The sequence below is a fragment of the Pyrus communis genome, chromosome 8 (genome assembly GCF_041283825.1).
Source record: "Pyrus communis isolate YQ-2024b chromosome 8, ASM4128382v1, whole genome shotgun sequence".
NCBI lineage: Eukaryota > Viridiplantae > Streptophyta > Magnoliopsida > Rosales > Rosaceae > Pyrus > Pyrus communis.
This window is the reverse complement of record NC_142572.1, coordinates 14688476-14706062: the sequence shown is the minus strand read 5'-3', so window position 1 is coordinate 14706062 and position 17587 is coordinate 14688476. Positions and strand designations below refer to the sequence as shown.

Sequence of the window (17587 nt, the reverse complement as noted above, 5' to 3'; positions counted from 1 at the left end):
TGCACAAGTATTGAAAAATATAACCAAAGAATATTAGGTCCATACAACAGCAATTAATTAAATAATTAATCAGATCACCACCTAGCAAAATGTTAATAAATTAAAAATAAACTAACAATAAAACCCCAACAAGAAAAAGCAACATAATTTTCTCGACTGGGGGATTTGGCCAATAACATATCATATAAAAAATATCGATGTGGCCCTATATATGTCGTGGAATAAAGTTTTAATCCCTGCTGTGTTCATTATGATTTAAAAGTTTAAACCCTAATGCTTTTTCGTATTAGGCTTACTTATGTCTACGCTCTTAAACTCAATATGAGTCTTGACACATCCCGACTAAAATCAGGACGTGTTGGCCATCACGTGAGAATAACATAACTATGTGCACAGTGCGGAAGCTAAGAATAATAATAAAAGTACAAACAAATAAAAACCAAACTACACACAGCGTAATTAACATACTTGTGCAAGCGTAAGTGTGGAAAATAATATTCAGAGCACAGAAAACCTACTGCAGTCCAAAGGAACAAACACCAACTAAACACACCCAGAGGTGGTCCTACACTGGTGATAATCCGTCAGATGTGCCGTGAATCCCTCGAGAGCCACCAAAAGAGCAATTCAAACTAGAACCCGGAAGGGCGTAAAACAAAAAGTGTGAGTGGGCAAAAACAAAGCTTTTCAAAATCATTTCATTATCAAAGTTCTAACCCCTCGTCGTAAAGCCTATATAGTTCCCAGAAAAAAAAGAATATACTCATATATAGGAAACATGCTCAGAAAATATGCCATGCCGAATGCCTCAACATAAAAGGTAAGTAACTTAGGTAATGTTAATCAATGCAATGTAATCTGTCAGTCGGAGACACCTAAGGTGACTTGTACGGCTGAATCTAGAGCTCAAATCTTCATCTCACTAACTATACCTGCACACGAGTCAGAACCACCTAAAATGGTCTGTACGACATGACTGGGTGTAAATAAATACGCTCAAGTGCTACGATTACGTGAAGACTGGGCGAATAATCGCGGGTCACCTACGAGTCGGAACCACCTATGGTGGTCTGTACGACAGAACTGTGCACCTAACTTGGATCCAAGATGAGCGTGTGGTGGGAGAGGTGAACATCATGTGAAGGACTATGCCCTACTTTGGACAGGAGCACTAACACCGGGGGTGCAGGTTATGAGCTCTATACGCATCACACATCACTACTAATCACAAACATAAACCATAACTTACCTAGCATTTACCTGTGCGTTCGTAGCACTAAACGCACATATATGCCACTACTAATGCATAATTAAATAGGCAACACAATGCATGGCATTTAAAACATATAAACGTTTCATTTCATTTTCTGGGAAAATCACAAGTATATAGGTATATACGAAAAACCAAAAGCCCACTCACTAGTATGTAGAAGGGTCGTAACCCCCTTGCCTCGAGTGACTGCGCTCGTCCTCGTGATAGGTCTCACCTATATGCGAAACAACTATAAAAATGTTAATTTAAAGCACATAACCAAAACTAGGTAATAACTTCTCATACAATGCTCAAATGGGAACGTGATCTACTCAACCTCACGAACATCCCCATATTTTTAAAATAATTTTTCGACGTCACACGCGCCGGCCAAGGCACGGCTACACGCGCTGGCCAAGGCACGGCTACACGCGCCGGCCAAGGCACGGCTACACGCGCCGCCCACTCGCAAACACGTGCCTGGCACGCTGACGGCGCCAGTTAACGCCCTTAGGAAAATTCCGTTAAAACTAACAGATTCCGTTAAAGTTAACCTAATGTCTTTAGGAATATTCCGTCCAAATTGACAGAATATTCCGTCATCTTCTTCGGCAAATCTTAGGTGCCGTCTTCGGCAAATCTTAGGTGCCGTCGCCGTCGCTGGAAAACTGGAAAATTTTCTAATCTTTGTTTCTCACTCGTTTTTCAACCAAATTTCATGAAATTTGCACCAAAATGAAGCTTACAACACTTAGAACAAAACTGTACCACTTTCAAGCCCTGAAATTCACGGAATCTCGCCAGAGAAACTTCGAAAAATCCGGCCAAACTTGCAACTCAAGATCCCGATGCCAAAACCTTCAAACGAACCACCCCGAGCTTCCTAAGGACCTCACCAAGCTTCCTACAAGCTTCGAATTCCCTGAAACGCAACAATTCACGTATGCATGAACAGTGACCAAATCGGGGATCTCGAGTTCGATGTGAAGTCGTAGGATTCTTTACCTAAAATGGGTATGGTTGAACTCGTATGAACCTCACGAACACCAAGGTATGGTTTTCTATTCGATCCGTAACGTTTTCAAGTGCTTTGATCCTTGTCTGTACGTAAGAAGAAGAAGAGAAAGAGAGAGACTCGGGATAGGGCAGAAGATGAGGATGAGTGTGTGGGTGTGTGTGTGTGGTCCAAATGCAGCCAACCAAAACCCCAAAACAACATAACCACTAGGGATAAAATCGTCATTTCACCTCTACGATACGAATAATCCGGAACGGGCTGTCACAAGTCTTATTTTGCTCAATATAACTCGTGTTATGTCACTTAATTTTCTAAAAACTTAACTTATTTTTCACTTTGTCCATAATGCAATGTCTATTCCGTTAAAATTGGTGATGTTGCACCAATGAGACTCATTTTTTGCAGAACAGTATACTATGTGGTGCCATTTGGAAAAGGGAAGTTAAAAATAATAACAATTAATTTAAAACACAAGTTTTAATTATTTAAACTAAGAATAAATCCCCTTACCCCCTCTCCCTCTTCTTTAGAACCCTCGTTACCAGATTTTGACAGCATGGGTCAAAGTGAGAAATAAGTTGAATTTTAGAGGGTTAAGTTATACATTTTGAGTTACATGAAACAAAATAAGACTCATATTGAGTTTTACGGGGCATAAGTATAAATAAGCCTTCTTATTATTTTAAACATAATATAGTGCAATTGCTCTTATGTAGTCCATTTGTGGCACATCCTGCTTCTCTTTCTGCAGTCAATTACTAAAATTAACTAAATAAATAATTAATCAACTCGTTCCGACAAGAAAAAGAAATTTCATCAACTCGTAATATTATGGTTTTAAGCATTTTTAATTTAATTAATTTAACTCAGAAGAGGAACACAAAGTAGTGGTGTGGTAGGAGATGATGTTTTCCTTTCCTTGCTACACATGGCAATTTAATAAATAAATAACTGCCATAATTTGATGTTCGTTTGGTATATAAATTAATAATAATAATAATTTTTTTTTCAGAGTTTTTATTAGCACTCCAAAAATTTCATTCTACACTCCTCACAAGTATATTTTTCTTTCTAATTATAGAAAGTTTAGAGTGCTAATTGAGATTTTTAGAGTGCCAATAGTAATTCACTTTCTTTATTTTTTATTTCTTATAAGGACCAAGAAATAAAATTTAAAAAATAATGTAGATGTGGCTGCTGGGATTCCAGCCCAGTTCTCCAGGGCCACAACATGGAATTCTTACCACTAAACTAAAGCGACAAGTAGTAATTTAATTTAATTTTTTTTTTTTTTTTAAAAAAAGGATAACCGGTGACACGTCATGGTTATTCATTCATTTCAGGATCGAGAAGACTCATAAGAGCATTTCAGCTTGCCCCTCACCACAAGTTTGACATCTACACCAATAGCGGGTTCCAAACCCAAGACCTCTAGTTTTTAATTTGAAGGAAGTCTCGCAATCTACCTTTTACCACTGAGCCACCAGCTCATGGTTAAGTAGTGATTTAATTTGAATTTAATCAATGTATTTTTATTGATAAAATTGGTGTTTATTAACATATTTTTAGAAGGAAACCGAGTATGTGGAAACTACTCAAGAACATACCTTGTTCCAAAAGCATATAACATCGTCTTTGAAGTTACGAAAATTGTTGAGACACTAATGAAAAAAAGTTGTCTACTAATACCAAATACAATATAATCTTAATATAAAAAATAAAATAAAAATTAACAATAAAATAATTATCGTTTCGTCTCCTAACTCAAAAGTAAATTAAATTTTTTTATAAATAAAATAAAGAAGAAAACTTCAGATTTAATAACAAGTAAACAGCTTTTTAAAGTTAACGACTGCAATGTCACGTAAATTTACCTTTATTTAAATTCTTCTTTTAAAATAAATTTAAAAAAAAAAAGGGTTTGTTAATTTAACTCATTTTGTGACAACCCATTCCTAGTTTTCTATGTAATTTCTTTCCAAGTATGTGAAATGACTATTATGCCATTTTCTGGCAAGTGACGTGGATGTATTTATATCCCTTTTATTTTATTTCTCGACATCACATTTAAGTTGTACACTTTGTTACGAGTGTATGTGGATATTTTTATTAGTGTAGAAACACTGTTACGGATAGATTTCGATTTCCTCTTACTGTAGAAAATCAGAAAACTTATCCCTAGTTTCCTATTTATCCTACCCATGTCCTTCCCTTTGTGTCACTCACCAATCAACTCCCTCAAATCTCTCACAAATCCCATCCTTTCCCTCTACATAACATCCAATAAAAAAAAGCAAGAAAATATCTCACTCTTTCTCTCTTGTAAACTTTCTTCTTCTTTGCAACACCACAAACAAGCCTCAAAGCTTGCAGATCGAACCTAAAAACCACTTCTTTGTGCTCATCTCACCTCCACGAGCACAACCATACCTTTAAAACCTAGAATGGACGAGTTTTCAACGTCGAACTCGTGAGGTCCGAACTCAGTGTTTTGAGTTTGACGTGCTTGTGACCGAGTTACAAGCATTTAGGAACCTTAAAGGCTTCCATTCAACTCCCCGAGGTCCTTAGTGAAGTTTTGGTGAAGAATCAACGTTGAAACAACTGAGTTTCGAGGAGTTCACATTTTGGCCAGAACTTTCGAGGTGATTTCCGACCACCTTCATCCACTTTTGGAACTCCAAACAGGTATAATGTGATTCTACTCTTCATAAGCTTCAAATCCACATAAAGTAGGTCGAAAATGGTTGAGAAATGAAGAAGTTATGCAAGTTTGAAAATTTTCCAGAAATCGGCGAAATTTGAGTTGCAGACGGCGGCACCGGCGACAGAGGATGGCGGCAGACGATGGGGCTCGCTGGAGAAAAAGGAGAATATTCTGTCAAAGTTGACGGAATATTCTAACGGCGTCAGGTAACGCCGTTAACCTCTGTTAAGGATTTAACGGAATATTCCGTGGAGTATTCCTAACGACTATTAGGCCTCTGTTAGGATTAAGCCGCGCGTGGGGGCACGTCTGGCCGTGCTTTGGCCAACGTGTGGGGTGCGTGCAAGGTCCAAATTTATTTCTAAAAATTTGGGGATGTTCGTGACGTCGAGTGGATCAATTTCATGTATTTAAACCCTAGGTTTGAGCAAACTATGGGGGTTTTATTTAGGTTTCCGTATATGTGCTTTAATTAATTCTATTATAGTTATTTCACATATAGGGGAAACATACCTTGAGGAATTGAGGGGCCAGGCTAGGCTCGGGGGCTACGATCCAGCGACGTACTTATGAGTAGGCAGTTTGTTTTTATACCTATACATATTTATAGTTTCCATGAATGCGTAGTTACTTCAGTTTACACTTATATTGCCAAGTATTCGTTATTGTGATATTAAATGTGATAAATGTTGCTATATGGTTGGGATATTACCGTCATGACATTCATACATATTTGTACATGCTCATCTGCTGCACCCCAGTATTAGTACTCCGCCCAAGGCCAGGGCCAATCCTTCACGTATATGTTCACATCCGCACCATTCGCTTACCTTGGATCCAAGTTAGGTGTCAGTCTTGTTGTACAAATTGCATTAGGCAATTCCGACTCGTATGTGACTGCGCCTCGGTGCCAGTCTTCACGTGATCGTAATACTAGAGTGTATTGATTACACTCAATCTTGTCGTACAGGTTGCATTATGCAACTTCGACTCATGTGCTAGCTTAGATGATGGGCAAACTATTTATACTTTATTATCACATGATTATTATTATTATTATTGTGGCATTGATATATCATTGATTTGGCATATTCTGTTAGTATATGGTTATAGATTTGTGGTTACATACTTACTTACTATGTTTTTAAAGGAAACTATACTTGTATTTACGGTGAGGGGTTACTATATTCAAAGATAAAGGCTTTCGTATAAGTTTGTTTTGCTGACCCACTCAACTTTGTTTTTCGCCCCTACAGGACCTAGATAGCTGTACCTTTTGTGGCACTCGAGGAATCTCGGCAATTCTGACATTTTCTCCAGTTTAGACGTACAAACTTATCACTGTTGTGTAATAAGTGTACTTTAGTTGCTTTGACTACTCTTTGGTAGTCGTACTGTCTTGTAAGCTTTGAATAATTGTAGTTCGGTTATTCCCACGACTTGCGCACTCTTTCACAGCTTGGTATAATTAGTTCCAATTAGTTTTAAATTTATTCACTTTTTCACATTACTTTCCCTTCTGATTACGTCATCTCATGATGATGGTCAGCATGCTTTGACTTTCCCGGGTCGGGATGTGTCACATTTCATGCAGGCCCTGCATAAAATATCCATGAACAAGTTACAAGTGTAATGTTGCAGCAAAGACGTAAGTTAAACAGAACAGATCTGCTAAAATAAAAAATTAAGATGGAGAGACAGTACGTGTATTTATTTAGGGCAAGCTACCTTTACCTTTTTCGTTGTGTAATTTATTATTGTTATTATTACGATGGACGAGGGAAAGATGCAAATAGAAATTGAACGCGTGAAAGATGTGCAAGCAAAACGTCACAATCATATACAAACAAGTAGCTTCAATTTATGTGCTGTGATTTTTCAAAATAATTGCATGGAATGATGTCATATATTTAGGGCTGGTTTGGTATTACTGTGTTTTGAAAAAAAACTGATTCTAATGTGCTATGAGAATAAGCAATTATGAAATAAAGCGACAAAGTGTTTGATAAACATTTTTTGTAAAAGTGCTTTTGAAAAAAAAAAAAGCAGTATTATAATGTTTGGTAAACTTTTATGTAAAATAAATGTGAAAAAAAATCGGTTTTTCAAAGCTGGGTTTCGCATCTTCTTGTTTTTGGCTTTTTTTTTCACAGTTTTTCACCCAAAACTATGAAAAAAAAGCTAAAGCTGAATGTTTACTAAACACAAAAACAGCTCCTAGCTTTTTTTTATACCAGCTTTTTTCAGAATCACCTCAGTACCAAACCAGGCCTTAGTACCGAAATAAGGAGAAATTCTTAACTGTAACAACATGAATTTATCACGTAGATATCATTACACGTATTATAATGTGGGTGAATAATATAATTGATATGTCTTATTTTTAAGAGCAATTTTTCAATATACTAAAAGCACGACCACGTAATGTTACTATTTCACTTAAATTAGGACACATGTCAGGTTTGAAAAATCTCTCCAAAATAACCAAAAGACTTGAAAAAAAATTTGAAATTGCATTCGAAGCTTAGCCAAGTTGTCAAGTTTGAATTCCTAGCACTGTTAAGATGAATTTAGTTTACAATTTTTTGTAACAAAAAGTTTATGAGGAGATTATTTACTTTCACCACTAGCCCTAGGATATACCTACAATCTCGAGTAGGAAGGATTTACTCTAGGTGTCATTGGTATAGATTTATGTAGGAAGGTGCCATTGCTCACCGATATGCTTAGGAATCTATAGATTGTGCACTAACGAGAACTTCAAATAGCAAGACTTGAACCTTGATGAGAATTACATGTCAGAGACCTTACCAACTAAGTCAACCCTCATTGGCCAATTATCTTATCATTGGTCAAAACAAAAATCCAAAATTACATGAAAATAGTTTCTTTGAAAATGTATTTTCGTTTTTACCCCCTAAAAAAAAAGTATTTTCGTGGAAATGGCAGATATCCTTTAAAATGTAGTGAAAAAAAAAAAGTAAAACAAATATATTATTGGGGGTGAAAAAAGTGATGAGTGTGTGGATCCACAAATATAAAGAACATCATGCTCAGCAAATTATCCCTTCAAGTTTCAAGACTCTGTGGATTCGATCCTTGACAAATTCACGGGCTTTGTTTTTGTAGATAAAAACCTTGTGTACTCAAATTCTCTTTTCTTTTTATTTATTTTTTAATTTTGATTCATTAAACTCAATTTAAATGGACGTCTATTTTGTCCTTACCAAGCAAATCTCTGACCCTGGAATCTAGGGATTAGTTCGATTATCCTCATCTCCTTATGAAAAACAATTATCTAATGAATGAGTGAGTCGCAAATAAAATGCACAACACTTCCAATCCAATTAACTTGTGAATAAATTTTGTGAATAAATTGGTGGTTAGAGTTTTTTGCTTCAAGTCATTGAGTTTGTATTTCAACAAATTTTCTTTTTTAATGTAGATTATATATAACGATATATTTCAATAAAATGTGATGGTTTGAGCTTATCTTTACAATGGGCATGCTATATTAATTTGATATAGTACAAACCGTTAACAAGAATCAAGCTTGATTCGAGCACAGCCTCACACTTACAAATGAAGAAAAATATTAAATCATAGTACTAAATGACTTATTAATCGTAGCTTAAAGTAGTAGTATCGTATTTAATTAAAAAAAAATTACTTGCATATTAAATATTTTGAGTTAAAATAAAGGTAAAATAATCTAGTTACCGGGAAAAATTAGGGATGGATTTTATTACCAAATTACCATGCCAATCGAATTACCAACTGTACAATACCAATTTTGTGCCAATTGATAATGGCATGGTATTGGACCAAACCAAAAAGTATGGTACAATTTTGGTATTCAATACCATTACCACAACATTATCGTACCGTATCAAAAAATATAATAATGTGGATTTATAACTTATATAACATATATGCATATAATATTATCTATAATATTTGTTTGGTTCGATCCCCTGCTTGACCTAACTAATGACAAAAGAAAAAGGCAAAGAAAAGAAACCCTTCAGTAACTCAGGTTCTCTCTGTTTGAACACTTTCCCATTCTGCCGTTGACTCCACACTCATCCATCTCTGTTAATTGATTTTGTAATTGGTTTTGTTTTAAGGTTAATTGGGTTTATGAACCTTCTTGCAATACGGAAGGAGTAGGTGCGATCTGGATGTTGTAAGTAAAAAATAGTTGGGTTCACCATTGCCAAGCGTCATAACCATGTCTTCAAACAAGATGATTTTGTCACTTACCATGCCATAACTATGTTTAATGTGCTATAAATATATATATGTTTAACAAAGTGACAATTACCATTACCATACCATGCCAACCAAACTATTTGGCATACTGAAAGTTTGGCACGGTAATGGTAATGGATTTTGTCAAAACAAACATTTGGTATGGTAATGGGTACGGGGGCTTTGGTACGGTAACCGTACCGAACCTATCTCTAGGAAAAATGTTAAATTTATTTGTCTGATTTAACAATTTTTCTTCAAGAGTCCAGACTACTCAGCATTACGCATGATAAACAATCAGAATTGATTTGAGAAAATACTATTTTTACTAATTTTTTTTTCAAGATTTTTACTCAATTTTCAGTCTAATGAATATAAAGTCAAATTACTATTGAAGACTTACCCTTATGTAAAAGGAAAATATATGTTAGATATACATGAAACAAACAAAAAAGAGGAAAGGTACTACTACGATCGTTATTAACCCTCCTAATAAGAATAATGGTAGATGTTGAACACAATTCGTTGTCAAATATTTGAAGACATTTCAAGTTTTTCTCCCAAGTTGCTTAAAAAAAAGGGTTTAATTTTTTTGATAATTACGTGTTTTCTTGTCCAATAAGGTTTCAAGTTCGTTTTTCCTATTGGATTAATATTTATCTCTATATCTTCTTGGCCAATTAGGATTTTCAATTTCTAGTAGAATTCTATACACAAATTAAGGGTGTGCGTGAGTTGGTTTGGGTCTGTTTCAAAATCGAAACCAAACCAATCTAGTCGGTTGGGTCAAAATTGCAAATTAAAATCGACCAAGTTGTGTCTAAAACCGATCAGGTCGATTAACTGACAGTGGCTGCTTGGTTTGGGTCGGTTCTCGGTTTGTGTGAAAATGAAAATACATAACAAATTTCTCTTAGAAAAGCTATAGAATGTAGCATCAATACGAGTGATTGCTCAAATGAAAGCACAAATGAAGCAGCCAAAGAAGAAACTAATCATTTTTTGTTTTCAGTTGGTGGAAACACGGTAACTCGTAAATAACTAACCATTTATGTTACTACACATATTAATTGTGATAAGAAATAAAATTAAATATATGCAAATTAGTTTGGTTAACAGCACCTTAAGAATTTTCGAAACCGATTGCCAAAACAATTAAGGTCGGTGCGATTCAACTTAACCACCAAAAACCAAAAAAAAAAAAAAAAAAAAAAACAAAAAAAACCAAACCAAACCAAACCAAGCAGCTTCATTTGGTTTTATTTTTCTCTCTTCTAAAATGCCCAGCCTATTACAAACCTCGAGCTCGAGATCAACTAAGACCTCAACTTTTCTCTCAATTGTTAGTTTATGGTACTCCTACTAATTTTTTGTGCAGATTTTAATCTAAATCGCTTATACTTATTTTTTGTTGCACTCTTACTTCGACTCATAAGAATATTTTTCATGTAAAAGAATATGTTAGATTTTCAAATTTCTTTCAACATAATTTTTGTATTTAATTTGATTTGACATAAAATAAAGTTATATGTACATTAACGCTCAATCGGTTACGAGTTAGTAAAATTATTATATGGATAGATAGTGTATTTGTATATGAATATGTAGTTTTCATCCACATAAGTCGACTCACTTATTCACACATACATAAAAACCATCAATCTGATAAGCAAAGTGACAGAGACGCACTTCAAGTCTTCAACCTCAAGGTGGATTCTAATTTACTTGGACCTGAAAAATAATTAAATAAATAAAACAATCTTAATTACAACAATTAAAGAATGGCCACAGCAGAAAAAATAGTATGAGGTTGGCCGGCGGCTGATCCTGTGCAGCCGTCGATCGTTGACCTTTTCTATGATCCAACGACTCACATATCTCCGAATTCACTTTCTCATCCGGACGGCACTACACTTTGGCTGTTGTTTGTTCCAGTTAAGCTTCCAAAGCTGGAAAGAAATTAACTCCAAAAAAATTAAAAAATATATATATATATATAAAAAAAAAATGGAAGTCCAACATTACAAGGGACTTCTCTCTTCGCACAGGCGTTCTTGCCTCCTTCTCTCTGCCTCCCTCTCTCTCTAAAAGGAAAAGCCTTTTTCCTTTCTCTCTCTAGAGTCTTAAAAAGCTTCAACTTTTGGCTTCTGGGTATTCAAAGGAAGAAGAAGAAGGAAGAGGAGGAAGAAATAGGTAGAATTAGAACTTCGGCTTATCAAGTTTACTTCTTTAACTCCAATCTAAATTCAATGATTATCGTTTTGTATTGGGTTTTCTTCTAAATTTTTCAAATTTCTCCATCTGGGTTTTATCTCTGATTATCGTTTTTGGTATTGGATAGCTACTGGGTTTGCTTCCTTCTGCCTCCAAACTTTTTTAATTTTTTTTCAAAATTATAATTTTTGGTGAGGAATTCTGATCAATTTTTCCAGCTTGGTTTTCTTCCTTATCAATAAAAACTAAGCACTTTTCAAGTCCAAAAGTGTAGATTTCTGTTTGGTTTGTGGGAATATATGGAAGAGAAATCATGATAAACATTTTTTTCCCTCCTTTTCACTGGTTTTTATTTTTCAGGAAATTCAGCTTTTTTTTTTTTTTTTTTTTTTTTTTTCTTTCAAGTCCTTAAATCACGGGGAGAGAGTCTTTGATGAAAATAGAAAATAGGATCATTGTGTGGAGAATAATTCAAGAAAAAAGGGGTTTGTGGCCACTTTTTTGGGATGATTTTATGGGGCATGTGGCCATCTGGAGTCCTTTTTTTAACCCTTGCTTTTCTTCCTTTTTATGTTTTGACACAATTAAAATTTTGGGTTGTTGGGTTTCTCTTTGTATCATCAATGACTCAACTAATGCCGACAGAGGTCTTAATTTGCTTATTCTTGCTTTTTTAGTGCTTAATCCTGCATTTTTGAGCCTCTAATCATCTGTTTTTTCGCATGTTTTGTGCTTTTTTCTTAACTATTATGTTGTCTTCTGCATAGAAATTATGCTCGTTTCGATGTTTCATGTATTGCTAGTGCTCTGAGTTCTGGAATTTGTGTGATATGGTTTTGACTTAGGATACAAAATTGTTGATAACGGACATATTTGTAGTGTAGACATTCGTACAGATGATGAATTCCAAAATAGTTATCGAGCGCAGTTAATCGTGTATGATGGAATGATCAACTAGTGGTTATGGTAAAGTAACAAAATTCTCTTATAATGTTTCATCGCAGCAGATGTCGAGGTTTTTTAAGGCGAAAGAAAGGCTTATCCTTTATAGTTGAATAAGGATTCCATGTCTCTGGCTAGGAAACTTGTTTGTGGGGGCTATTACTTCCAGCAGAGGAAATGCATCAATATATCTGGCCTCCAATTTTTGTTGTCATGAAAAAATCTTGAAATCTAACCTTAGTAAGATAGTCGTAATTACAACCTCAATCAGATTCCAAGTTTTGTTCATTTATGCGATGAGTTTTTGGCGGATTATTTGTAGCTTTTTGGTTTACATTGGATTCTTGTTATTTTCCATGAGCAATGACAAACTAGTGACTCGTTTCTCTGTGAACATTTTTGTGTTTAGCTTTACCTACATATGAGACTTAGTGCTTGCATGAAACATATTGTCTGCATAGGAAACGTATTTTGTTTTGTTTAAACCTGTCCATCGCAGTTGTTCTTAGGACTATTAGTTATGCAATGTCTGCACTCTTGTTTCCTTGTTTTTCCCCCTTCCAAAGAAATTGCCAATTTTGAGTACCAAGGATTCTTTGAATCTTACATGATACTTCACCATCTAGATCTAGATTGTCTCTCACTAACATTCTTCATGGAACTTGGAAATTGTTGTCATTTTACTTTGAAAATGGCATCGAAAATCTTAAATTTTTTTTGTTACCGTTCTTACAGAATTGAAACATGCGATCAACATACATGGATGAGTATTCTGGTAAAAGAGCTGTTGATGGGCTCGTCTCTAAAAAGGGATCTGGTCTTGGTTTAAGGGAAACCCCCAATAGAGACCGCAATGCTCAGCTCTGTAGCCGGCTGGGATGTAGTGGAAGATTGAACTCTGTAAAAAGTGCTCAAATTGAAAAGGCCAAACCTTCAAGGCCAGTATTTCGCTCTTCGTCAAGTGGGAAAGAGATAATTGGAAGTTCCTCGAGGTCTTGCGTTGGTGTTGGCAACACAAGCAAGTCCATTGCAGAACCTTGCAAAAAGCTATCTTCTAATTTGGAAACTGATTCATCTGAAACCAGTAGTGTTCAGGATGATCCAGAAGTTTCAGAAATCGCTCCACCACTTGGAAAGATTCAAAGAGGGCTTCACCCTGAATTTCAAAATTCTGTGTCTAGTGAAGTCACTTTGATGGAAATTGGAAGCTCTGGTCTAGCATCAAATACAAGATCTCGAAGGAGTTTCAATCAGAGATCTGGATTGTGCAGCCAAGATTCCATAGTGGATTCTAAAGTTTCTACGGGATCTAAAAACACCATCCAGACACGGGCTAGCACAGCCAGGAATGGTTTAAGAAATCTAAGATGTAACTCAGTATCTGACGTTGTCCCTTCCAGTTGTTCATCATCAGATTCAAGCCTTGGTCGGAGAGAGACCATAAAGAAAAGAACTTCTGAAGGAGAAAGTAGTTCTGCTGCTAAGGGGAAGAAAATGAATGGGTCATCGTTAGCACAAAATCCCAGTTCTAGCCATGGCATCTCAATTTCTGATTCAAGAAGAGGTAGAAATATGCCTTCTAACAGGGATAACAATGGTGTTGCATCAGTTAGGACTCGGAGAACTGTCACTGGTCACTCGAGGGGAAGGCTGCTTCCTAATCAAGGAAGTGGAACCAATTCGTCATCCAGTGGATCCTCTGCAGGTCCACATACGTCTGAACCTGAAATGTCTATCAACTCGAATGCTTCTAGTTCATCACAACAGTCATCTGCTGAAGTTCCTTTAATTCGGCTGAATTCTTATAGCCGGCCAGGCAGTAGCAGTGGGACTTTACATGGCATTCTGCGAGCTGGTGCTTCAGATGTTGGGTTTTCCCGCTCTCTAAGGAACCAGGATGGACTGCGACGCTACAACATGGATGGGATAGCAGAGGTATTGTATGAAATTTTGATGAACATTTGTGTGGTCTTACAACATGTTGCCTTGTATCTGAGAGAGCACAAAAGAATTGACATGGTTGTGCCGTCATTCTTAATCTGTTTATTTCAAACAATTTTGCAGGTATTGCTAGCACTTGAGAGAATTGAACACGATGAAGAGCTAACATTTGAGGTTGTTATTAGCTTATTATAGATTTTTGTGTTCGCATTTTTAAATTTTTGCTCTTTTAACTGTTCTTTTTCCATATTTCAGCAACTACTTGTTCTTGAGACGAATTTGTTCCTGAATGGCCTAAACTTCTATGATCAGCACAGAGACATGAGACTGGATATCGACAACATGACATATGAGGTTTGCTAGCACTGCTATTCATTTCACATAGATATAATCCGTGGTATCTCTCGTTGTTCCCTTATGTTTGAACAATATTCCGGCCTGGTCAGGGTGCATCCGAACCTTTTTTTATCATCAGTGCCTCTGTAATGAATCAATTTGAATAACCAACTAATGCTCGGTTTAAAATACTATAAATGGTGCAACCTTTTACCTCCATCTGTTTCATTTACGGTTTTCGCCTACTTGGATGTCAGGAATTATTAGCTCTAGAAGAGAGGATGGGTACTGTCAGCACAGCATTGCCAGAAGAAGCATTGTCCAATTGCCTTAGGAAAAGCATCTATCAGTTTACACCCCAAGAAGATGCATCCGTAAGCTGGGATGGGAAGAAGGCGGATGTCAAATGCAGTATCTGCCAGGTCCTTGTCCAATAGCTCTGATCTTCTTTTGCCCTTTTAAATCCAAGTGTAATATGTGTACCAGCACCTCTGAGTTTAAGATAATTGAGCACCCGATGACTATTTAATGCTAATGTAGAGCGGTTGCCTCCACCCTGAACCTGCACTAGTGCAAGTCTGTTCCTTGGTTAAGTTGGAAGTTAGAACTAGCTCAGCTTGCTTCCAAATGTTGTTTCACATATCATAAAGCTCATAGTGGATCTAATCAGATATGCTTAAAACTTGTTTTAGGGTAATACTAGTTGAATCTAACTCTCTATAGATGCAGAGTAATGCTTATCGGTCTATCTTTTTTACAGGAAGAGTACGTGGCTGGAGATGAAGTTGGAAGATTGCGGTGCGAGCATAGATTTCACGTTGTCTGCGTAAACCAGTGGCTGCGGCTTAAGAATTGGTGCCCTATATGCAAAGGAGCAGCAGCAGCAGCAGCAGCTCCAGCACCATCGCCCTCGCCCTCGCCACCCTCCACATAATTCAGTCATTAAATCATTTGGAGGAGAAACTTCATCATCTTTCTTCTTTTGAATTTTACTGTTTCGATGTACATATCGATTCTCTTTCATCTTGTCCCATTCAACTAATAAATCCAAGCTGTTGGTCTTACAGCCGGAATCTGCATTCACTTGTGGAACTGTGAATACATACAAAGTGGTGCTGTTTCTACAAACGTGTTTCTTTTTCGGTTTTCAGTTTAGTTGCCATCATTTCGATGCTCGAAATATTGGAATTTTTATTTTTCCCAACTGTTTCTGGCAATGATCGCAGCAGAGCGACGACCTGGGAGCAGATTCCCCACTGGCGGGGGGACTGGAGACGGCCATCTCAAGGCACATCACGACCTACAGGCAACACCGGCGTGACCTGGTAAGGCAATCCGATTGGGAGTCAGAAGATCCATAGTGCCTGCAGCCCCACGGACTTCATATTCAACAGAATAGGGAGTAAGGCTGAAATGGCTATAGGCTTCAATTTTTTATTTTAAACGTATGTTGATTGAACTAGATGCTCGGTGAGGGCTTAAAGACCCTATTCACATAGCGTTTACGAAGTAAAGGCGCTTGACTCTGACAAGTAGAGACTACGCAGTAGTGTGGCGTGGTTGGTTTTGGATCTCTAGCACCACGACTTTTGTTTCAGAACACTTTGGGAGATCATCCCGGGTTACTATCTCCCGGGCTCATCCCTTGTGCTAGTTTTTGAGCCACGTCCAACCAGGTGTCGTGGTCCCGATGAATGGAATAATTGGAAAAAATATTCGCAAAGGTTTCGACAATCGCGGCTGCTTGTTCGTATTTTAATTTCCAAATTCAGATTAGATTTTATGCCTATAATGACGGGTACGCGTAAATCAACCTATCGTATCAACGAGTAACTCTGTTTTAGACTCCCATTGCCCTTCGAAAAGGTAAACTACCGAAAAGGACCGCTAAGACGTCTCCTTGTAGATATAAGGGCCACCTATCGTGGCAGATTTAAAATCATAAGATGCGACATGTTCCGCTCCAACAGAACAATTTTGGCACCGTCGAGTGTTTGCTCAAGTGACATGGGAAAGAATTGGATCCTAAAATTCGGTTTCCGTTGTTCCCAAAATTAGGGAAGACACAGCTGCAAGCATGGGAAGGATCAGTCGACTTTGGTACTGCCCAGAAATGTTGCATGCAAATAAAGCCAACATTTGATGTTCCAAAATCCAAACTGCTGCCAGCACTTCACTGGTCCCATATTGTACTTGTTTGTATGTTTAAGTACATGCTCATGCTTGTCCTTTTATGCGACTTGGGTCGACCCGTTAAATTCTCTAGAATTCTTGAGTGCACGTCCAGTAGTTAAATTTAATAGAACTCGAAATTATTGTTGTACTCAAGAAATTTTTAATTCTTTATTAGAATAGATCCACATAAATTACTCATAACCAATAAATTAAACGGTGAAGAAAACCTAAGTCATAGTAACCTATCCCATGTTGTATACCCTCTTCTCTTTCTCTCTTTCATCGCATGGTTAGTCATGTGGTGATTTTCTACGGTACTCCATAGTATTGCATACTTGGAATGTTTTAACTGTTAAAACTTTGTTCAAAAATACAAAAATTAAGACCTATAGTTAAAAATCTCAAAGTATCTCAAGCACCTTAAAATGTTTGCAGTCATGCGAAGAGAGAAACAAATAGAGAGGTGTGCGACACGTTGCATAAGAAAAAACAACATAAGATGAATAATGCAAAAAGACACAGCCCAAAGTTCAAAAGGAGCATGCAAATCATATGAACGTCATTTCAGAAAAAAATTCCAGAACCTTTTTATCCACTGTGGAAATGCAATAACTGAAGGTTTCTATGAGCTTCCAGGTTCCCATATAACCATGGTCTCTGACATCAAATGAGGAACCGGATCCCCTTCGGATCCAAAGGAACTAAACTCAAGGATCAAATGATCCGGACTATTGAAATTTGATCTAACGGT

At 36.7% G+C, this 17587-nt stretch overlaps 1 protein-coding gene and 1 long non-coding RNA gene across 5 annotated transcripts; both read left to right on the top strand.

Annotated features, from left to right (window-relative positions):
• The first annotated feature begins 4504 nt into the window (after positions 1–4504).
• LOC148695157 (uncharacterized) lies at positions 4505–6487 on the top strand. 3 transcript variants are annotated; one of them, XR_015965740.1, is made up of 3 exons: positions 4505–4958; positions 5059–5183; positions 6234–6487. It is a non-coding gene; the product is annotated as an uncharacterized LOC148695157 (long non-coding RNA). The 3 variants fall into 3 exon arrangements; XR_015965741.1 differs by having other exon boundaries at positions 5059–5550; XR_015965739.1 differs by having other exon boundaries at positions 5059–6487.
• A 4754-nt stretch (positions 6488–11241) lies between these two features.
• Positions 11242–15789, top strand: LOC137718777 (uncharacterized). Of its 2 annotated transcripts, none has more exons than XM_068458310.2 (6): positions 11242–11421; positions 13120–14319; positions 14449–14499; positions 14581–14679; positions 14919–15083; positions 15422–15789. In XM_068458310.2, the coding sequence occupies exons 2-6, from the start codon at positions 13129–13131 to the stop codon at positions 15593–15595; spliced, it is 1680 nt and encodes a 559-aa protein (XP_068314411.1). In that variant the 5' UTR covers positions 11242–11421; positions 13120–13128; the 3' UTR covers positions 15596–15789. The 2 variants fall into 2 exon arrangements, with proteins under 2 accessions (XP_068314411.1, XP_088554685.1); XM_088698559.1 differs by lacking the exon at positions 11242–11421 and adding an exon at positions 11968–12089.
• Positions 15790–17587: the final 1798 nt, after the last annotated feature.